Source organism: Chaetodon auriga, chromosome 3 (genome assembly GCF_051107435.1).
Source record: "Chaetodon auriga isolate fChaAug3 chromosome 3, fChaAug3.hap1, whole genome shotgun sequence".
In the NCBI taxonomy this organism is placed as follows: Eukaryota; Metazoa; Chordata; class Actinopteri; order Chaetodontiformes; family Chaetodontidae; genus Chaetodon; species Chaetodon auriga.
The window spans coordinates 30,498,052-30,522,196 of NC_135076.1; the positions used below are offsets into that span (position 1 = coordinate 30,498,052).

At 43.9% G+C, this 24,145-nt stretch overlaps 1 protein-coding gene across 1 annotated transcript in view; it reads right to left on the reverse strand.

The window, feature by feature from the left end:
• grin3bb (glutamate receptor, ionotropic, N-methyl-D-aspartate 3Bb) overlaps positions 1-19,703 on the reverse strand; it is a 66,788-nt gene extending 47,085 nt beyond the window's left edge. The window contains exon 1 of the mRNA XM_076726898.1: positions 19,056-19,703. Within this exon, the coding sequence (XP_076583013.1) occupies positions 19,056-19,538 (483 nt within the window). The 5' untranslated portion in view covers positions 19,539-19,703. The remainder of the gene's footprint in view (positions 1-19,055) is intronic.
• Positions 19,704-24,145: the final 4,442 nt, after the last annotated feature.

A 24,145-nucleotide genomic window follows, 5' to 3' on the forward strand; every position in this document is an offset into this window, starting at 1 on the left:
CAGGATTTTTTGGAGGTGCGCGTCAGGCTACGGCGTAGGGTCCGCGTAGGGGTCTGCGTCGACGGCGTAGGTACGGCGTCGCCGCGACGCAGAAGCCTAAACCAAGCTTTAGGCTGGGCACAATAAAAGGCCACTCTGAAATGTTCAGTTTTATCACACAGCACAATGCCACAGAAGTGGCAAGTTTTGATGGAGCGTGCAATAGGCATGCTGACTGCAGGAATGTCCACCAGAGCTGTTGTCCGTGAATTGAATGTTCATTTCTCCACCATAAGCCGTCTCCAAAGGCGTTTCAGACAATTTGGCAGTACATCCAACCGGCCTCACTAGTGATGGGAATTCCGGCTCTTTTAAGACAGGCGGTTCTCACGGCTCGGCTCTCATAAAAGAGCCGGCTCTTTCAGCTCCCCAGTGGCTCCTCAGATTTTTTGTTGCTTAAATTAATTTATTATCAAAATAATGCAAAATTATGTGCAAAATTTTGCATTTTGCCTGTTGCGGCTCTGTGTGTGTGTGTGTGTGTGTGTGTGTGTACGCATGCATGTGTGCACTGTGTCTGTAACCCCCCCCACACACACACACACAGAAGCCACCACACATTATGTAGTTGACGAATCACATGCGGCTTGAACATAAAAAAAGTCGAGAAAAAAAAAACAAAAAAACCCCAAAGCGGCTCCCACTCCAGCTCCCAGGCAGGAGCCTGCTCCGATCGTTCACTTCAAAGAGCCGGCTCTGAGAGCTGTTTCGTTCACGACCGACTCGTCACTAGGCCTCACAACCGCAGACCACGTGTAACCACACCGGTCCAGGACCTCCACATCCAGCATGTTCGCCTCCAAGATCGTCTGAGACCAGCCACCCAGATAGCTGCTGCAACAATCAGTTTGCATAACCAAAGAATTTCTGCAAATTTCTGATTTGTAATGCTTTACTCTTTGAGTACTTATGAGTATGCAGATGAGTCTCAGGGAAGCTCATCTGCATACTCATCGTCCTCATCGGGGTCTTGACCTGACTGCAGTTCGTCGTTGTAACAGACTTAGGATTGACGTAAGGATCAGTCCTTGGCCCCTCCCTCTTCACTCTGTACATGCTGCCTCTTGGTTGTGTCATTAGCCAGCATGGAATATCTTTCCATTGCTATGCTGATGACAGCCAACTCTACATCAGAAGCAATCCAACCCCCTCTGTAGCCCTATCCTAGCCCTATAGATAAAGGCATGGATGATGGCTAACTTCCTGCAACTCAACAGCTCAAAAACAGAAGCCATCCTCATCGGCACCCCACACCAGACCCGATCATCCACTATCACCAGCATCACCTTCTCCAGCCATGACATCCACCTTTAATCTTCAGTCACTAACCTCGGTGTCAGAATGGACCCTCACCTGACCTTTGAGGTCCACATCAAGCACCTTTGCAAGACCTCCTTCTTCCACCTCAGGAACATTGCAAAACTCTGCCCCACACTCACTCTCTCCGATGCTGAAAAACTTGTCTATGCCTTTGTCTCCTCCAGGCTGGACTACTGCAATGCACTCCTCATCAGGATTCCCAGCAAGAACATCCAGCAGTTGCAGTACATTCAGAACTGTGCTGCCAGGATCCTGATGAGGGTGCGAAAATATGACCACATTACACCTGTCCTCAAGTCTCTCCACTGGCTTCCTGTCCAGTACAGGATTGAATTCAAAATTTCCCTGCTGACCCACCAGTGCCTCCATGGCACTGCTTCCCCCTACCTTAAACAGCTGCTCACCCCCCAATATGCCTATATGCAGCCTCGCTCTGCACTAGTTTTAGTTGTTTTTATTGTGATGTTATTTTTTACTTTTTTTTTTTTCAATGTAGCACTTTGAGATAATTTGTTTGATGTAAAGTGCATTATAAATTACATTTATTATTATTATCATGGGCAGCCGTATGTTATGGACAATGAACACAGGTGCATTTTATTGATGGCATTTTGAATGCACAGAGATACCGTGATGAGATCCTGAGGCCCATTGTTGTGCCATTCATCCATGACCATCACCTCATGTTGCAGCATGATAATGCATGGCCCCATGTTGCAAGGATCTGTACACAATTCCTGGAAGCTGAAAACGTCCCAGTTCTTGCATGGCCAGCATACTCACCGGACATGTCACCCATTGAGCATGTTTGGGATGCTCTGGATCGGTGTATACGACAGCATGTTTCAGTTCCTGCCAACATCCAGCAACTTCGCACAGCCATTGAAGAGAAGTGGACCAACATTCCACAGGCCACAATCAACAACCTGATCAACTCTATGCGAAGGAGATGTGTAGTGCAACATGACACGACACGTGAGGCAAATGGTGGTCACACCAGACACTGACTGGTTTTCTGACCCCCCCCCCCCCCCGATTCCCCCAATAAAGCAAAACTGAACATTTCAGAGTGGCCTTTTATTGTGCCCAGCCTAAGGCACACCTGTGCAATAACCATGCTGTCTAATCAGCATCTAGATATGCCACGCCTGTGAGGTGGGATGGATTATCTTGGCAAAGGAGAAGTGGTCACTAACACAGATTTAGACAGATTTGTGAACAATATTTGAGAGAAATGTGTTTTTTTTTGTGTATATAGAAAATGTTTTAGATCTTTGAGTTCTTTTGAGTTCGATCCCTGGCCTTGGCAGTCCACGTGCCAAAGTATCCTTGGGCAAGACGCTGAACCCCAAATTGCTCCTGATGCTATGCCGTCGGTACGTGAATGGATAACGCTCATGATGAGCAGGTGGCTTATCCGCCCGTACAAATGTGTGCAGCTGGTCGAACATCTCACAATGAATCAGGTTACCTGGCAACAGGTGGGTCTGAAAAGAGCCTCCCAGAGAGGCGGAATCTGTCTGAAGTAAAGATGAGGAGGGCTTCACCACTCTGACAGACTACGGTGGAAAACAGTGCAACAGTTTAAGAATAATGTTTCTCAATGTGAAAAGTCATTAAAAGATTCAGAGAATCCGAAGAAATCTCTGGACACAAGAGACAAGGCTGAAAACCAGCACTGTCTGGTCCTGATCTTCAGGCCTCAGACAGCTCTGCATTGAAGACAGAAAACCATTGTCTGTGATCGCAGTTCATCGCTGCAGCCACAAATGAAGCTGAAACTCGAACATGCAAAGAAGAAACCGAATAGAAATCACCTTCTCTGGTCTGAGCTCAGTTAAGATGGACTGAGGTGGAAAACTGTCCGGTGGTCTTATGAGTCAAAGATTGAAATTCTTTTTGGAAATCATGGATGGCGCATCCTCCGGGCTGAGGGGCCATCCGGCTCGTTATCACTTCAAAAGCCAGCATCCGTGATGGTGTGGGGGGCATGAGTGCACATGGCATGGCTAACCTGCACATCTGTTAAGGCTCCACTAATGCTGAACCATATATTCAGGATTTGGAGCAACATGATGCCGAGTAGACAACGTCTTTTCAGAGAAGTTTTCAACATTTGATCTATTGTCTTTCTGGTATTTTCAGTCAAATGAGGGGTTTCTGTGTTGTGCAAATCATCACATCTGCTTCTATTGGAATTTTACCGGGTCCCAACTTTTTTGGAAATGTGGTTGTACTACTTTTACTTGAGTTACAGATGTGAGTACTTCACTGATACAGGAGTTCATACATGCAGTATGGTATATATATATATACAGTAGGTGTTTGTATGATTTTAACCTTTTAACTTTGAATAATAAGAATTGTCCAGACAAATTGAGTTCAGTTAACTAACAGTGAACATGTGACCGAAAGAGCAGTTTCTCTTTGAAAAGTGAAGAAAACATCACCTCCCAGCAGTCTTTGCATCCAGCAGACTCATGAGATCAGCCATCAAAAGACTGAAAACGACCGACATGATATGAAAAGAGGCGAGCTGCAAGAGAAATAGGTGATGATTCATTATATCATTACTCCACCTCCTGTCAGTAACTGCCACCTCAGTCCGCCAGCAGCTCCAGTGTGCAACAGTCCTGCTGAGTTTTCAGGGCGTGTGATGTGTTTGAGGTCTGACCTCCAGCAGGAAGCAGACTGACCGGCCATCAGCTGGAGGAAGTTAATGAGCTGCAACATCAACACAAGCACTGCAGTCAGACTCAGCAGGTGAAGGTGACACCTGATAAGGATGGGTTGTATCTCAGACATTTCAAAACCTTCAGTTTCCCCTTTAAACCTACTAGCACAGTATACACTGTCATATATTCATACATTTAATATGATTGTCCTTACTGTATAGATCTCACCTGCAGTGTTTGTCTATACTCTACATAAATGGTATATAGTGTTGTCAGGTAGAGGTTAAGATTCTTTTATTTTAGGGTTGAACTGATGAACTTGAAGGTCACGATGGGATGGAACCTGACAATGTGGAAATAAGCAGACAGGAGGTGTCAGACAGCCAACACACACCCCTGTGATACAAAGGAACACTGACCTGTGGCGACACTGAGCTGTATTCATTTCATTTGCCCTGCATGTGCACAGCAAATACATATAAGACTACAAAACAAGAAGACCCTGAGGCACACAGAAAGGTAATAATCTAATATTTCAGATCCTTTCCTTTGGCTTCCCACATCTCTCAGCTGCTGGACTGTGCCTTTGTTTAATGTTTCCTGTGTTTCCAAACGGATCTTACCGTCATTTCCTGCTTCATCTGGTACATACTGGTTAATCACTAAGTTCCACTGCATGTTTTCATTGCATGTACTCACTCAGTGGTATGTGTAGTTAGTGTTTTAATGTGTCTTGCTGGGTCAATCTTGGTCAGCAGTGACAGCAATAATTTTCAGTCACTTTATGTCACATGATTGAATATACATATGTGTATTCAATCATGTGTTTCTTCTGTCTTCTGAGTTCCTTGACTGATTAACTTGAAGATTAACAGTTTATTATTACTATTATTATTATTATTATTATTATTATTATTATTATTATTATTATTTTGTGCTGACAATGAAATTAGATCCCTGGACAAATAACTAAAGTGTTCTGAGTTACTTTTCCCTTCAGTGTATACACCGTATTCATATCATACCACCAGCTGTTGATTCTGTAGATAATGTCTTACTATTGGCATTTCTTGCGTTTACACCTGTTGGGAATAAAATTTGCCTTTTTTTATCATACAGATCAGTGAAGTGAAGAGTTGATGTCACAGGATGACATCACCATGACTATCCAATGAATGAGTTAGCTGTCAGTCTGTGTTTGTTTTTGGTTTCTTTGTTTCTATAAAATCAATTTGAAGCAGGTGTTTGCATCGTCCTTCTTCCTGTTTTGATGGAGCAGTTTGAGTCTCAGAGGCCTGAAGTTCACCGTGAATGTATATAAATGAATATTTAATGGACAATTAACTCAGACTTTGTCTTGAAACATACAGCAAAACTATGTTGACACGCAGTCATTACCAAGCTGCTCAGTTCATGAACACCTCGTCAGACTAAATCAAAATGGACACACGTTAATGACGTCAGCCGCGATTTGAGATCAGCTGTACTGACATTTAAATGATCACTGCCAAAAATACAAACAACAAAAGCTTGTTCTATGTGTGCATGCCACATTCAAGTTCAAACATCACATAAAACAGAACTATTTCATAAATGAGAGGGAGGAAGAGCAGACATTCAGAAACATTTTTAGTGGACAGTGAAACTGCAACCTCACGTCTGCTGGATGATGAGCTTGGTGGCTGTGAGTCTTAGAGCTAAATATCTGTGGTGTTACTGAACTTCATTGTGACACTTCCTGGTGTGACCAGACTCTAAGGTGGTGAACACGTGTTCCATCAGCATCCTTCACCTGTTCATGTCAGGCTGTGTTAACGTTCCTTCAGTCAGCAGGAGACAGCTGTTAGCATGCAGCTAGCTGTATCCAGAGGAGGAGTTCTCACTCTGCTGTTTATCTATGATCCTGACACAGAGAAGAGCAAAGTCTGCTGGGAGAACAACTGCACTGATTATCTGCTTTATGCAGAAAATTTAAAGAGAAAAAGAAACTGATGTACAGAGGACTTCAATCAGCTGAAAACGAGCCAATCAGCTGAGAGCAGAGCTGCTGCTGCTGTGTGCTACAGAAAAAGGTTTGATGATGGTTTTTAACCATCAGTTTCACTCCAACTGCAGGTTTATTTCTTCATCAGTGGAAAAATCTCTGCAGTTTATCTGTTGATAATACTTTAGATAAGACAGGATGTCTTCATCACTTTAACATGTCACATTAGAAAAGAACGGTGCAAAAAAGTAAACCAACAGCACACCAAGTAAATGACGCGAGCACAACATAAAGAAGCACCCTACACATGCAGAAAACACAATTCAAACACAAATCAAAGTTTCCAGGGGAAACTGATGAATATGATGCAGCCAAAAACACTAATCACAAATCATAACGTTAAAACTATAAGAAACATCCATGGCAGGTTTGAAGCGGCAGCAGGCTGAGTAAGGTCATCCAAACATCTCCAAAGCAGCTTCCAGCTCCTCCTGGAGGATCTTGAGATGTTCTCAAGCCAAATGATATGTATCATCTCTCCAGTGTGTCCTGGTCTCCAACCAGCCAAATGTTTCCAGAAAACCTCCTAAAGATATTCATGATCACATGTTTATCATGAACTGGCTCCTTTCAGCATGAAGGAGCAGTGCTTCTCTTGGTCCTCCTGGATATGAGTCCAGACGCCCTGGAGAGGAAACCATCTCATTCTTTCAGTCACTTCCCAGAGAACAGAACAACAGCTGAGGACTTCAACAGAGATCCACTGCAGAATCCAGAGCGTCACCTTCAGGATCAGTTCCCTCTGAACCACAACAGTCTGAAACATATCACTCCACCTGTTGATCTCACCTCCAAGTGACTGATCAGAAAACAGATCTGGGCTAAGGCCTGCCTCCTCCTCCTGAGTTGTCTGACAGTTGGCTACAGCTTCCTTGAGGCCTTCTGGACCATCCAAGCCCAAGAGGACTTTAGCTCAACAGCTTCCTTGCTGTAATTTCTGTAATTGCTGAATGTTTAATTTGCTTATGTTTTACTTGTGTTTCTTTTTTCCTCACAGCTCTCTCATTTGTCCATCAGAGAGAGGAGCAGTCATTTTAAACCAACAGCCACAGTGAATGTTAATGTGGAGAGAGAAACAGAAAACAGACGAAAGTGAAGCAGACGTCAGAGAGTGGGAGTGACAGCAGGATAATCCTCCTCTGATCAAAGAGCCTTGAAACAGGAAATAAATGTTTGTGTTTGTGAAGGTTTTCACTTCATCAGAAAACATCCAGCAGCTCAAAGTCACACTGGATTTATTTCACACTGAAATACAGCGACACCACAACAACAAGAACTGAGCGACAACACTGGAGCCGAGTCAGAAAGACGAAACAGAAAGTGTCGACGCTGCTGCAGGACTTCACTGCAGATGAGCTGAAAACACATGAAGAGCAAACTGCAGCTCGCTGTGAGAGCTCAGAGAATATAATAACATCACGCTGATAGAAGAAATAAACACATTTAAGGTTCGATTGGGGCTCGCAGACTGCTGCTGTTTACAAACTGACAAACAGAGGTGTGTTTTTACCAACCATCAGTTGATAAAGAGTTTAGTGTTAAAACGATAGGGTTTGCTCCTCTCTGACTGGAAGACAGGCTGTTTGTGCAGGACACAAGTATTTGTTGCAGCAAAGAGGATTTGCCTTTGTCATGTGTATTCGTCCACCATTAGTTTCTTTGTGATGCTATCAAAAAGCCTTTAGATGTTTTCAAGGAAGTTTTTCAAGTGTCCTGCTGAGTCCAGCAGGTCAGACAGACTCCTGGAGAGAGTTCATAAGCTAACTGCTGTTACCACTGCGTACAGTGACACAGCGGCGCTTCATACAGAAGGAAGTGTGATTTAGTTCTAACTCTGACAGACTATGGCCGAGGATGCTGAAGGGCAGACGTGATACGCAAATGTTGTGAGCCCAGTGTTACTCTGCAGTTCTCTGGTTCACCGCTGAAGTGTATGAACTACTGCAGGCTGGTTTCTCTGCCACCAGACAAATGGTGACCATCGAGTCACGTGAACGGGTCCAATGCGGGTTCAGTGCACAGCTCCACCTTATATACATGCAGTGCAAATTACACTGGTGCTTCTAAATAAAATGTACTACTTCAGATGAACAACGAGATCAACAACACGGTCACCGAAGTGAATAAAAGAATATACTTAAGTGTACTTACTACTTAAGTATATCTAAATATTGCAAAATACACTTTCAGTACATTTTATGTAAAGGTATACTTGAAATCGATTGAGAGTATACTTTTGATAAATGTACTACAGTAAAATAGAATTTCAGTAAAATTTGAGTTCAATATTTAAAGTGCACTTTTAAGATAAAATACTTTGTAGCATATTTTCAGTAAGTGCGTTAAAACACTGTCGGTGACTTAAAATGTACTGATACAGATCAAAAGCATATTAATTTTATGCTGTAGTGACATATTCAAAAGCACATTTTCTGTATATAGCTCTTTGCCAGGCAGCGTCGCAGACACAGAGAACAGAAGCACGTCCATTCCAGGCCGACCTCGACGTGAACTTATTTCACACTTCTGTCACAACAACAAAACAACACAATTTTTAAAGCTCTGACATCCAGAATGCTGCATCATGCTGTCAGTGACAGGAGAAACACGCAGTGACCAATAAATTCTAAGGATCAGACAATAAGAGGGCCAAATATTTCCAGGTTGCTGGTTGGTTCGATCCCTGCAGCCTACATGTCGAAGTATCCAAGGGCAAGATACTGAACTGCAAACTTCTCCCGAGAGTGTGTGTTCGGTGTACAAATGTGTGTGTGAATGGGTGAATGCTAAGAAAAGTGCTCTATAAATACAGTCCATTTACCTTTAACCATATTGAAAATGCTCAAGAAGTAAAACACACTCCTGTCCCAGTGTAGACGTGTTTGTAATCTATTAATGTTGTTTTTGTACACTAAAAGTACAACAGTACAACACAAAGTTTTACAGTTCTACTTTAAATTGAAGAAAAGCAAAAGCGAATATAAAACAACTAGTATATTTGGAGTATATTAGGTATGTTTAGTATTCTAGATTTTTTTATATTTTTTTATAGTGTTCAGTGTACTTTCTTTTCATTCAGCTAACAACGACTGAAGTTAACCAATGAGACGAGTCAGACGGTTCAGGGCAGAGTCCAGGTGTGAACTAAAGCAAAGTAAAACAGGAAGCGTTGATCTGTCTTTGTCTGTTCGAGTCTGACGCTTCATTCGGATCGTCAGCCCTGCAGGAAGTCCTCTTTCTGAAGTTTCATGAAGGTCTGAATGACTATGCTGATCCGTCATGGAGGACTTCCTTCAAACTGAGGCGGGTTGATTTCAATAAAGTTTAACAATCGAATGTGGAAGCTTCACCTGTCAAACACATCTCCATGGTGGTTTTTTAGATTTCTACTGAAAATTTTTCAGAAAATCAAAGTGAGAAAGAGGAAACCTTCAGGTGAAATCAGGAGGAAACAGGTGAGTCTGCTTTTATTCAGTCAGTGTGTGATTCACACAATAAGCCAGTTAGTCTAATCTGTCACCTGCTTTAGATTTGACACATTTCTGATTTCTCTGATCTGCTGGAGACGTTTCCCACTGACGTCTGAGAGCCTGAAGGCAGCTCAGGGCTCAGTGTGTGTGTGTGTGTGTGTGTGTGAGGGGGGGTGTATGTGAGGGGGTGTGCATGTGTGAGTGAGGGGGTGTGTGTGTGTGTGTGTGTGTGTGTGTGTCTAATAAGGGATCTCCAGCTGGTCTGGGATCAGCCTGATATGTTATCAGCAGTCTGTTTATCAGCCTACAGAGACTGAAGCGTCAGCAGCTAATTATCAGCTCGTTAAGTCTGGTAAAGAGGGAGTCTTAACGAGATTCTGGAATCAGTTTGACAGCTCATTTAGAAATTCATTAAAATGCGACTGTGTTACATCATCACAGGTTTCTCTTCTATGGATAAAAGGTCAAAGGTCAACTGCCAGAGTGCCTCCCTGGAAGAAATTCACTTTTTTATGATCTTATATCTTACTAACTTTTTCTTGATAAAGTTTCCTCTAGTTTTCATTTCAATTTCAATTTTTAAAAAATGACAAATGAATATTTATTGTATTTAAATGGAGCTGTTATAAGAATGAAAAAAAAAATACAAATAGTTCTGTTCATCAAAAGTTTTTTTCAAAATTAGAGGCCACTGAGAATTCTGGATTCTGACTGGTTGGAAGATGTGGATCGTCTCAACATTTTGATTGCTCATCCCCAAGTGGTCCTCCACCCTTCAATGTACACAACTGCTAATTTGCACAACTGCGATTTTTGTCACTCAACTCTCTGGAGCACACTCAGACTCAGAATGTGACCACAAGGACAGAAGGCCAGGAGGAGGAGCAGGGCCAGGGAAGAACGATGGTTTGATAGAGGAGAGAAAGGAACCACCCATGTCAAATTGGAAAGACCATCACTGAACAGAGGAGGTGGTCTAAGACACCACTTATCAGCCACTTACAATGCAGTCCTGAGACACCAGGACTCACATGACAATATTGAGTCCCATGCTGGGCAGGTGGGTCAATCATCCATCCAGTCTCACCCATCAACACCCATTAAGCCATCAACACCAGAGGCCTTTCGCAACGTGCGTTCTTCTCTGTTCTTGTGTTCTTGTGTACTTGACAAACGTCATCAGTCTCAGTCCAAGTTCTGTTCCAATTCAAAAGTCCGCATCTCGCCAAGTACAGTCAAGTACCCGGATGTGTTTTTGCCCCTCCCATTTTATCGAGGATGCATCGGGTGGTGACTTGTGTGGACTTGGGGCAGCCACGTATCCCAGAATGCATTTTGTAGCAACGAATGCAAACTACAAATGTAGTTTTACTTTTTTTGTGTTTTTACTTTTTGTTTTTTATAGGTCACAAATCTGTGAAAATAAATATTAATATTTTTTAATGAAAACCAAAAGATACAGGGTTGTGCTTTATATCATATTTCTTTTTATTTCAAATATATATTACTGGTGAAAATAACCGGAAGACGAGCTGAGATGGTGACATCATCAAGTACGCTGCCGTCCAGATTGCAGAATGACCATCCTGCGTCCTCCCGTCCTGGAGAGACTGTACTCCCAGGTCAAACTTGCTAAGTCCAAACTGCCAAGTTCGTAAGTCCGAACTTGGCGTACTTGGTATTGAGAAACGTCTCAGGACTCACATGACCCTATCGAGTCACATGATGCTGGGCGGAGCTATGATCCTGCGAGAGGACGAATGCCTGGGATGCCCCACCAGTCAGTTAGAACTGAAGAAGCCTTTTGGATGAGAGATGAAACATCTTCTAGAACCACAAGCAAGTGCAGTTGCCTTTGGAAGCACTTCATAGTACCATGACCTGGATGAATGAGAATCTTCACAGACATCTGATCACATTGACAAAGGTCCAGACAATCCAATCTAGTAAAATACTTAGTCCTAAACACGATAATAATCCAGATTATGTTGTTTAATCATTTCAAATTAGCTATCAGACATGCTGCTATTCTGCCCTTTCTCCTTATACCTCTGGTCAGCATGTATGCATAAGAAACATGCTGGTCTCAAAATGGCCATTGCACTCTGGCTTTTTGATTGACACCCACTTGATGAATCAGGATCTTCCATGTCATGTTCAGTCAATAGTAGCCAATGAGAGTCCACGTTGAAAAGCAGTGTCTGCATGACGTCCCCTCTCTTCCCCCTTTTCACTCACATTCTCTGAATGTCTTAGGCCCTTGGCTTTCCAGATGGGGAGTTGACAATATTTTTCCTGGCCCTCGGCCTTGCAGTGGTTTGGGGTTTATTTTTTGGGTTTTGGCCAGCCTTAATGCTTGATGTGATTAGTTTCCCTGGCCTCAACATAGTTAGCATTATCACACCTTTAGTTGTTCAGATTCATTTGGTCATGCCTGTTTTGCAGTGACAGTTTGGGTGGTAGGGCGAGTGCTGGCGCCCTTTTACTTAATTTCTTGCTGGATTTGGTTTTGTGGTGGACAACGTCAGACCATGTCCCGGCTGAAGTAGATGCTCTCAGTCTTACACCGGTGCTGTCCCAGTAAGAAGTGTCATCAGGGATGGCTGGTTTGGGAGCCTCAACAGCTGATCCGGTGGACACATCCAGAGCAGCTTGTCAGGATGCTATAGCTGAAGTAATCCTTGGTAAAAGTGTAATTTTCAGCACCTTGTACAGAGGCTGCTACAGAGTCAATTAATTTCTCATTCTCATGTATTTGATGCAGTGCTTCAATCTTCTTTTCAAGCTGTTCAATCCTCAGTCAGTCACTCACAGACGTTGTCATATTCTCTCTGTCCTGATCGCAGGTTTCCAGTCAAAGACACAGCAAAGAGGTCTGTGCTGTTTGGAGATCATGCTCACACAGCACTGACAAATAATAACAATTATTAAAATACAATGGTAGCATTCAGTCCCTGTGATTGATAAGTATCCAGGATCCACTTTCCAAAATTCTTGGCAAAAAAATAAGGATATCATCAGAAGAATGTAAGTAAAACACAGGGGGAGCAGGAAGGTGTCTGTTCTGTGAGAGATTATGAAGTAATCCTGCAGACAAACAGTCTCAGTTGAAAAACTATAATAATCTGAAAACATAACCTGTTGGCAGAGGTAATATAGCAGTTTATTGTCCCATGAACCAGTGAGTCATGGCGTCATTCAGTTGTCGGTATCGACCCGCTCTGCAGTGATGAAGGTTTATGAGCACTCTCTGAAGGCATAATCCAGCCCCGAACAGAAGAGGAGCTCTATCAATTTCCACTGGACTTCAGCCTCACGGCCTCAAATGGCTGCAGAGACCACCAAATGACAGTGTTCTCCACTGTCAGCAGCTGTAACTTCCCAACATATCAGCAAGATGCTACATTCAAACAGTGCTGGTTTTGCCTCAAAAGGATGTACAATCTGCACCGTGTACTGCACCCTCTATCCTCACAGAGCTAACCCATAAACATATTTATGTATGGGAAGACATGCAGTTGAAACACACAGTCTGATACAGTTACCATTGCAGACTGATTCACCACAGCTGTAACTGACTGGTGTTACTAGTTTTACTGGTCACTGCAAGCCTTCTGTGTCTGTTATACCAACACGTTCTTATCCCAGGTCACCAAATACCAACGCCGCTGTGTCACGCTCCTCGATGTCACATACAGATGCATAAGATTGGCCCTTTAGCATCTGTCAAGCCTTTCTAACATGTGGTAAACACTGTGAAACCAAAACTACTTGGTTAGGTTTAAGAGAAGATTGTTGGTTTTCGGTCTCACACTGACCCCCACATCTCTCAGGACATCTTCAGTCTTTCAACTACATCGGATGGAGCAGTTGCTCTGAGCATGTAATATGGTCATGGCTGGATGGTTGAAAGCCCAGTGCGTCTCATATCAACACTTAAGGGTACACTGTTGTCTGTTTTTTAAAAAACTGTCGTTTTAAAAGCTCTGCTCATTAGTGGACCAAGTGTGTTATTGGTCATTCATTGTGACTTCCCCTGAGATCAGTCAGGTGATGCTAAATTAGGCTCCAGTCCTCTATTGATCTTCACTGGACCACGTTACTGTTCCTCTAATATGATATGCTCGGTGTGATTTCCACATGGATGCTTTGCAGCTCTGCCTCTGTGGATATTGTAGTTTTTAGAGCCCCTTCACGGAAAATATGCTTTAGCGTCACTCTCAGATTGCTTCTGTTAAAATATTTCAGTGGCCAAATGTCTTTGCAGCCGTGATACAAAATGTTTTAATTCATACTTCTTTGGCTTGTCACTGGCTCCCACCAGCTCATTGGTCCCTGCAGGGCTCTGAGCTGAAGTATTTTTAGTTTTCATGTCTCAGTCAGGTGTTTGTGTTTAAATCTCAGAGGTGAAATAAAGCCAGTCAGACCTGCTGAGGTCAAACAAAAAGAGACGAATGAGGCATCATGGGAAACTAATCTGCTACTGCTCGTCTTCAGAGGGATTAAAAGATTCAGTTATTTCACCGTCAGGCTGAATTTAACTCTGACAACAGCAGCTAGAAACCTCTGATTCCCAAATAATCATCATAAACATGATTATTCTCTACTGCTGCTGTAGATCGTCAGTATGATTATCAATCTGATTATCGGATGCTTTCGCTGTGATGTCACCAGCTGTCAAACTGGATCAACACACTCAGACTGTGTTTCATTTAAAGTTCAACAGAAACAGTCACTGCACCCACTGTCCTTCAACGAGAGGAAAGAAGAGTACGAGCACATCATTCTTATTGCTGCTGATGATTTACGATTGTAAATGAATTTGATGTTTTGGTTCTTTGTGTTATTGAGGTTGTTTGTTCTGAACATCTCAGAGGTTTCAACAGCAGCTTCATCTCTGATCAATAAATCAGATTTGTGTTCAACTTGTCAGCGTGTCATTGGGGTGACGGCTGAGCATGTTCTAATTTTAAATGAAGTTTGGCCACATTTTATAATACCCACAGTCACCATTAACTAGTTGCTTATTAGCATTCATATTATAGCATACTCTCTCAGTAAGAGTCAAAACGCTAATGATATGCATGCTAATTAGCAACTACCTAATGATGAAGATGTTTGCGTAATGTGTGACCAAATTTTGTTTTTCACATGCTTGCTTCTCAAGAAATCCACTTAGTACCTGACAGATTCTCACATAACTTCATACAGATGTCTTTATGTTTTAATCTCAGTGCTGCTTGATTTGGAACTGAAGAGCAGAAAATCAGACAACCAAACTTCATTCATATTCTGAAAGCTTTTATCAGCTGTTTTCTCAGTGAGTGACAAGGCTTGACGCGTTCAAAGCTACAAAATAAACTCGGGTGCGATAAAATCCTGTCAACCAACAGCCACAGCAGGTCACACCATCATATCCTGTCAGTGAGTTGGTTTATTTTCTTATTTATAATCTTGTTAATAAATCATCTGAAGACCCCTCAGATTTATCTGTGACTCTTTGGTGGGTCCTGACCCTCAGGTTGGGAACCATATAACATGAAGTTTGCAATGAAACACAGAAAACAGCAACCAGCCACACAACCTGGCAACTAAACTTCACATGTTCAAAGGGTTTGCAAGGCTGCTTTTGACACTGCAGTCAGTGTTGTAATGATTTAGTAGATGATGGTTCGCAGTGAAACACAGAAAACAGGAAGCAAACAGCAACCAAACTCAAATGAAAGGAGTTCAGATGTTTTGGCTGCTGCTGGAGGAGCAGAAAGAGAAATCAAGCTGGAATAAAAACCCGTTGTTGACCGACTCTGACCTGATGAGAGGAATCTGCTGTGTAAACATCAAACAGCAGCGAGTTTCCCTCTCTGAGTCTCTGAGTCTCTGAGCAGATGTTGGAGCTCCTTCAGAGAATCTCTGAAATCAACAACAACAAACAGCAGGAGGACGAGTGGAGTCGCTTCAAACACAGAGAGGCAGCAGAATCAGCCGCTCTGCCGCTTCAGCACAGACACAAAACATGAAAGCTTTGTTGCTCAGGACTGAAGAACTCACTGTTGTTGGACTGAACCCTAAACGTGACGTCACAAGAAAACGCTCAGCCGGTCAGAAGGTGGCGTCTGGAAAACAAGCGAAACAGACGATGATTCACGGCCACCGAACAGCCAATCAGACGATTCCACTGACTGCCAATGAAACGTAACATGTGTACCATCCCTCCACCTGCTGCTACATCCCTCCACCTGCTGCAGCATCCCTCCACCTGCTGCTACATCTCTCCACCTGCTGGAGCATCCTCCATCCCTCCACCTGCTGCTACATCTCTCCAACTGCTGGAGCATCCTCCATCCCTCCACCTGCTGCAGCATCCCTCCACCTGCTGCTACATCCCTCCACCTGCTGCAGCATCCTCCATCCCTCCACCTGCTGCTGTATCTCTCCACCTGCTGCTGCATCCCCCATCCCTCCACCTGCTGCTACATCCCTCCACCTGCTGCTGCATCCTCCATCCCTCCACCTGCTGCTGCATCCTCCATCCCTCCACCTGCTGTTGCATCCTCCACCTGCTGCAGCATCCCTCCACCTGCTGCTACATCCCTCCACCTGTTGCAGCATCCTCCATCCCTCCACCTGCTGCAGCATCCCTCCACCTGTTGCAGCATCCTCCATCTCTCCACCTGCTGGAGCATCCTCCATCCCTCCACCTGCTGCTACATCTTTCCACCTGCTGGAGCATCCTCCATCCCTCCACCTGCTGCAGCATCCCTCCACCTGCTGCTACATCTCTCCACCTGCTGCAGCATCCTCCATCCCTCCACCTGCTGCTGCATCTCTCCACCTGCTGCTGCATCCCTCCACCTGCTGCTACATCTCTCCACCTGCTGCAGCATCCTTCCACCCCTCCACCTGCTGCAGTATCCTCCATCCCTCCACCTGCTGCAGCATCCCTCCACCTGCTGCCGCATCCTCCATTCCTCCACCTGCTACTGCATCTCTCCACCTGCTGCTGCATCCCTCCACCCCTCCACCTGCCACCTGCTGCTCTTGCCCTCCAGTCCTCCGATTGATTCACCGTCACAAACACAGCACACATATGTAAATTATAACATTACAACACGTTAAATGTGAATTTTAAGAGTAAGTATGCAAGAAATATTCAATATAAATATACATCTAGTGTAAAAACACTGAAATCAGACCATAAACTCTCACACTTGTACATATGGGGAAACCAGGAACTCTAGAGCATGAACCCAAACACAGACTAGAAAATGCAGAGCTGGTGCAGCTCAAAAGACTTGTTGGATGGAGAGACCAGCATGGGTAAAACCAGAGGAGGCAAACAAATGCAACAGAGAGCAGAACACAAAAGTTCAAAGCAAGGCAGCGATGAGACAGACTGAGGGAAAACCCAGAATTAAAAAGGGAAGGCTAACGAGGGACAAGTGAAACAAATCAACAATCACAAAGCTAGGAAACACAGGAAGTAAAGCAAACAATGACACGAGGAGGAAAACTCTTTCAGCATTAAACAGGAAATAGCCAAAACCATGACAGAAAACTGTTTGTGCATATTGATTAACTGAAGGATTCAAATAACAATTCAAAGAGCCGAAAACCTTGTTGCTGCTTGAACTCTCAGCTGTTTGAAATGCTAGCTTAGCATTTGCTTAATGTTAGCTCACTGTTATCTTAGCACAGCTTCAGCAGAGATGGAGAGTGACAGAACAGAAGAGGTGAATGTAAACTAATCAGTTCTTTAAACTACTAATGTACAAGTAGCAGAGGTAGTATTTCTATAACTTCTGTTCTACAACACTGGGTGATGATGGACATTGTAGTACAGTGATGACATGTAATTTACTCAAAGAAGAGGATCTTCGTAAGAAGTTAATGTTCAAAAATCATCTCAATTATCTGAAGAAAACGTCATCATCAATCTGAAAACAGATCTGTTTTTCTTTGATGAAGAAAGTCTTGGTTGTCTCTACAGTCCTGACCACATCCACCAAAGCTGAAGCTGAAGCCGAATGTGAGCATCACCCACAGACATTTGATCTAAAAAGAACAGTTTGAAGTGCTTCTGACAATATTTAGGGCAAGAAAATCAACAGTGTAGATCATGAATGTTGGCTGTTTCCGGCAAATTGATGACAAATCAAAAATGTTTTCAGAGTTGAGAAGCTCCATTCAGTCCTCCGAGGGCAGCTAGCTAACCAGCCGGCCAGGGACCCTCACAGACCTGCTGACCCCCGTCATACAGAACACTGCAGCCAACGAAAGCCAGGCCCACCACTGAAACCGTCATACCACTGTTATTCTGTCAGTATGTTACATTTATTCAATGTATTTTATTGAAACTATGCGGCTGTTGCCAAGAGGGAAATCTTCAGAATCACCAAATAGCATGAACATTAACACAAACAAAAATACCATCAACCATTTTGATAAAAAAGGCTCCCCGTTTGACTGAAGAAGGACAACAACGATAACGTTAAGCTTCCAAAGCAACAGAAACTCCAAGAGGATGAGCTCCATCTCATGTTAACCAGTAAAACAAGTTTCACTGTGGTAATTTTTATGTCAGGCGGTGAGGTAATGGCCCGTTCCCGCCGGAAATACAACATGGTTAGCCTGTGCAGGTAGGTTACAACTTTTGATTAACATTAAAAGAAATGTAAAAGAAACATAAAAGGAAAACACAAAAATAAGTAAGTTTGGGAAAATATACAGAAATAAATAAATACATTGAAAGTAAATAAATATGTAAATAAATAAATAGATAAATCCAAAAGCAAATCTAAATGTAAATATGAATCGATGTCACATGTTATGAATTGATGCCTGCTCTCATTTAACGGCATATTAACGTACTGAGTCATTTCTGTCCTCCCTCATTTCTTATGGAGGCAGTTTCGGTCCTCCATAGCGAAGAACAATAAGAGGCTTCTTAATAAATAAATAAACTTTTATGTGAAACCGTTTAATTAAAGAAGTAGCTGATGGTCCATGCGCGATGTCACACTGAAACCTCTTAAACAACAAAATGCTTTGATCTTCATCAGACCTCATTTCTCCAAAGCGCCTTCACGACCTTAACCTCCATATTTTCAACATGCAACGAACATCATGTTTCTGAGGTGACAAAATGCTCTCACTTGTTGGGAATCAGTAGAACTGGAGATACAAGGTTTCCAGCTCACACTGACCTAATTGTTGAGTCTTAAATCTCTGACGGTTTTCCCTCTTTTTTCCTGGCGTGTCTGATGGTTTGTGGGAAATAATCTCATGTGGACCGAAGCGGACTCCAGACACCAGAAACATGAAAGCAGAGAAATAAAGAGTGAATCATGAAAGCTCTGAGGAGCCGCACGCGCTGCGGGTTTTAAGCCACGAACCGGAACCTCCAGACATCAAACAGGTCAAGGTCAAACACAAAACCACATGTCAGCCCCGGGAGCGCACGTGCCGCCCCCAGTCCAGGTGTGGTGTTGGGAGAGTTGTATGTCCTACCTGTGTGCGGAGCGGCTCCCCGTGTTCAAAGACGCTGAGGAACGGGATCTCCAGAAAGGAAGCCATGAAATCCACCTGTAGCAGCTCCTCGCGGTTCTGCGGGAAGGCGAGCACGGCGGACACTCCCTGCACCACCACGCCCTGACACACGCACCGGAACAGGGACTCCGGGTCCGCGGCGGCCGGCTGCTGAGACACTAGCTCCAGGCTCAGATTGTAGGGCAGAAAGTTGTCCCGCTCTCGTTCCGGATACGGGTCCGGGTCCCGGCTCATCGCAGCTGCAGCGCGGCTCAGCGCCGCCTGGACCTGCACGCGAGCCGCCTTCTGCGCCGGCAGGAGCGCACCGACGCGCACTGTGTGTCCGATCTGAGCCAGGAGGTGGCACGGCTGCGGGTGGAGAAGGCACGGCGGCACGAGGAAGAGCTGCAGAAGGAGGAAGACTTGGTGAGTCCGGAACCAGGAGGAGGAGGAGGTGAAAGCCATCCTGCCGCGCTCTCAGCATCGCTCTGCCGCTCCTCCAGTTTCCCCCCTGCTCCGCCGAAACACCGAGAGGCTGCTGCTGTTGCTGCTGCTGGAGAGAGGAGACGGCTGCGCTTCCCGCTGTTTGGGGTAGACTGAGAGGGGGGAAGAGGAAACAGGAGGTGCACAGGAGATCCTGACAGAAGAGGAGGAGGTGGAAAGAGGAGCAAAGAAAACACGGATTTGGGGAAGGAGACGATGTGTGTGTGGGGGGGGGGGGGGGGGGGGGGGGGGTGAAAGGAGAGGAGGTGCTAGAGGATGGAGATGAGGAGGTTAAGAAGGAGACACAAAAATAAGGCGGTGGAAGAGGAGATGAAAAAGAAATGAAGGTGAAGATGGAAAGAGACAAGGACAAAGTGATGGAGGAGGGGGTGGAGGTGAGGATTAACATGACCAGGACCCCAGTAAACTCCAGTCTGTGTGAGACCAGGACCTGGTCAAGAACAGGACTTTGAGCTGGAGACAGGGTTTCCAGCTCCTGTGTGGAACTTACTGATGTGCTGTTGACTTGTTTTTAATTAATTTTTTCTTTTCAGCTTTGTCTCATTTTGGTTCTATTTCGGAAACATAACTCGTTAAGTTTAGGAAAAGATCATGTTTGCGTAACTCAACATTAACGTATTACAAACATTTATTCTGACACTGACGCCGCGATCTCTCCTCCTGTGAGGAGGGTACTGAGTCAAAGTGTAAGGAGTTGTCATCCCAAAAGGAGGAGATGCAGAGGAGACAGAAAGGAGGTTAAAAAAAAAACAAAAAAACAAAAAGCAAAACCTCAAGGAGGCGCAGTAGAAGAGGAGAGGAAGCGGTGATGAAGTGTTCAGGGTAACAGGGGAAGAGAAAGTAGTAGATAGGAGGACATGAAAGAGATGAGGAGGTGAGGGGGCATTAAAATAAGGAGGTGTAGAGAGGAAGAGGCAAGGGAGAAATAAGTAAAAATGAAGGTCAAACTGGAGAGGAGGTGTGTTAGTGGAGGAGAAGAGGAGGTACAGTGCACCCTCCCTAACCCTAACCCTAACCCTCACTGGGAGGGGGACAAAGTGAGAAAGAAGGACAAAGCAAGAGGTGAGGAGGTGCTACGGTGGACCAGAAGAAGAGCAGGAGGTCCAGAAAGGAGGAGGTGAGGAAGAAGTATAATAAGTGAAGGTCAAGAGGAGACGATGTGTAGAAAGGAGTTCAAATGAGGGGAGGAGAAACTGAGGAGGAGCTGAGGAGAATGAGTAGAGGAGATGGAGGAGGAGTTATTTTCTTGAAAGGAGGGTGCAGAGGAGAGGAGATCAGGGCAGGAGGAGGTGAGGTAGAGGGATGAAAGCAGATAAGATGCAGAGGAGAAAGGGTGGGGGTACATAAATGTAAGGAGGAGTAGAGGAGGTGAGGAGAAGAAATAAGAAGGAGGTGGACAAGAGTTGCCAGAGGCGTTAAAAGAGGAGGGGAGCAAGAGAAGGAGAGGGATATGAGAAGAATAATTCCCAGAGAGGAGGAGGTGAAGCTAGTGGAGGAGGTAAGAGTGAAGAGGAGGTGTAGAACAGCCGAGGAGGAGCTGAGGAGTGTGGAGAGGATGTGGAGGTCAAAGTGGAGAGGAGGTGTTAGAGGAGATGCAGAGGAGGAGGAGGGGAGAGGAGGCAATGGAAACAAGAAAAAAAGACAGCAGATCAGGAGAGGAGGAGAAGAGGTGGAATGAAGGAGCAGAGTTTATGGAGAAAGCAGGAGATGAAGAGGTGTGGCAGGAGATCCAAAAAAGGAGGTAAGGGAGGAAATAAAAAAAGGAAGCGAGTGAGGAGATAAAAAAAAGGAGGTGAGGGAGGAGATTAAAAAAGGAGGTGAGGGAGGAGATTAAAAAAGGAGGTGGGGGAGGAGATAAAAAGGAGGTGAGGGAGGAGATTCATGTGACGATCAATGAAACAACCTTTAAATGTTAGTACTGAGTGCGTGTCCCTCACACTGGGGACTCGCTGTCCTCATGGGGACAAAATGCAGGTCCCCAAAATGTCAATCATTCAGTTTTTTAAGACTGGAGTTAAGGTTTAGGTTAAGGTTAAGGTTAGTCTTAGGTTAGTCTTAGGTTAGTCTTAGGTTAAGGTTAAGGTAACGCTCCAGGAAATGAATTTAAGTTTATGTAATGTCCCCAAAAGTGATGGCAACATGACTCTGTGTGTGTGTGTGTGTGTGTGTGTGTGTGAGAGAGAGAGAGTTGACATGACATGTAAAGCGCTCTGATTGGTTGGCAGACCAGTAAAAATGAATGCAGATGATTTACTGTGTAATTAGTGTCAGTGATGTAATGAAGCGTGTAATTATCAGAGCTGAATGTGAATCAGTTGTACACTGATCACAGTACAAATACTACAACTACCACAGTTTCAGTTCAGAGTACTTCTGATGTTCTGTACAACTCACAGCATTAAAACATAGAATGTTTATTTTTCATGTCAAAGACAATCGGGTCGTCACAAAAACACAGAAATATCACAGGAGTATCACTGTAGTATAAGTACCCCAAGTACACGATAGGAACATGATATTTTACTGCTGCAGAGGATTTTTGGGGAGAATCCAGCTCGTTTTTACTCTGTGAGGTTTTGATTCGTCATCCTGAGAACATCACAGCTGAGAGCTGGGCCACAGTTACATAACACACACACACATATAGACATATGCACACACACACACACACACACAGTAAATATTCCCATATAAATCAAATCTTCTTGAGCAAAAGTGGAACACCAAAAATCAACATTAATTAGAAAAATAAAATCAGCTGTTTGATCCTCAGATGTGACGAGAGAAGAACAAACTGACCTGAAATCAGCTGTCTCTCTCTCTCTCTCTCTCTCTCTCAAACACACACACACACACACACACACACACACACACACACACAGTCTACGAGCTGCTGGTTATTTCACTGATGTGATTTTTCCTCCTGATGTTTCATGTCGACAGAGAGCCTTTCAGATGAACGTGGTCGGGATCGTCACTGCTGTCTGGAACAGCAGGAACGTTCACAGTCTGGAGTGAAGCAGATCAGACTGATTCCTGACTGGGAGCTGGTCTACAGAAACCTCAGAGTCATTTCTGATTCCCAGCTGGGAAATAAAAGGTAACACTTCACTGTGACTCGACTTATCACGAATGACTCAATGAAGCATGACTTAACTGGTTCATTCACTGTGTATAACCAGTATGTGAACATGTGACCCTAACCCCATGCCGCTTCCTTAAACATACTGGTGGTCTTAAACAGCTCTTGGCGTGGTCAAACACACTCCAGCAAACACAGACCACCTGGTTTCTGTCTCAGAAATCTGTAATCTGTCAATGTTCACCCAGTCAGTCTCGTCTCCTGTCACAGAATCCTACAGCTCAAACGAGCTCTTTTTAATGTCCGATCGAAGGCTAACAAATCCTCCGTTAATGATCTGATAACTGAATAGAATTTGCACTTTACAGTTTTAGTTAAGAGCTGAACATCAACAATGTTTCAGTATCAGAACGAGCTTTTTGTGACCATCACTGTGTTTCTGATACCAAACTAATCGTAACAAAGACTAAAAGAGAATTTCAGCTTCAAAGACGATTCCTTGATGACAAGACTGAAGCAAAGCTCTGTAACATAATGAGATCATTTGCATCTCACAGCTGACTGCTCTGTAAACGACATGGTTGAACATTTCAACAACACGTCATCTGCTTTAAATACTGTTGTTCCACTAAAGGTTAAAGAGGATGACTATCAGAATGTCCTCACGTTTAAACAACAGTGTTAATGAGACGAAGACAATCTGTGGAGCAGCTGAAAGAAAATGGAGGAAAACTGGACTCACAGTTCACTGTCATATATACAAAGAAGCCACGACTGACTGTAACAAAGCAACATGTCTAAATTCATCTCTTCAAACAGCCATCTTCCCAATACATTTAAAACAACTGCTGGAAAAGCTTTACTGAAGAAACCAACCTAGACAGTGATGAAGTCATTGACTTCAGGCCAATATCCAACCTTCATTCATCAGAGAGATTCTGGAAAAGATCAATTCAGTGCAAATGAACTGTTTTCTTAAAGAAAATAACATTCTGAAAGAATTTCAGTCAGACTTTAGAACAAACAGCTGAAACTGATCTGACTGAAACCATCAGACTAAACTCTGATGAAAGAAGCTCTCAGTTCTGTCCTGTTGGACCTCAGTTTGATACGATTGATCACGATGTCTGAATCAATGGTCTTGAACAGCTGTTGGTTTTTGTGACTGAGTGTTAAACTGGTTTCAAACAAACATCAAAGGCACAGAGTTGGACGTCAGTCTTGGAGATCATGCGTCTGACAAACATGACGTCTGTTTGAGGTTGCAGGGAGCTGATTGGTCCATTACTTGCTGTCACTCTGCATGCTGCCACTGGGTGGCGTCATTACAGAGCACAAAGCGTGTTTCTATGCAGACGACACACGACTGAACGTCTGTGCTGACGCAGATAATGCTGCAAGCAACAGAATCCATCACTGACCGTCTGTTAATCAATAAATCAATAGATGAGAAAGAATTTCTTCAAGTGAAATGAGACAAACTGAA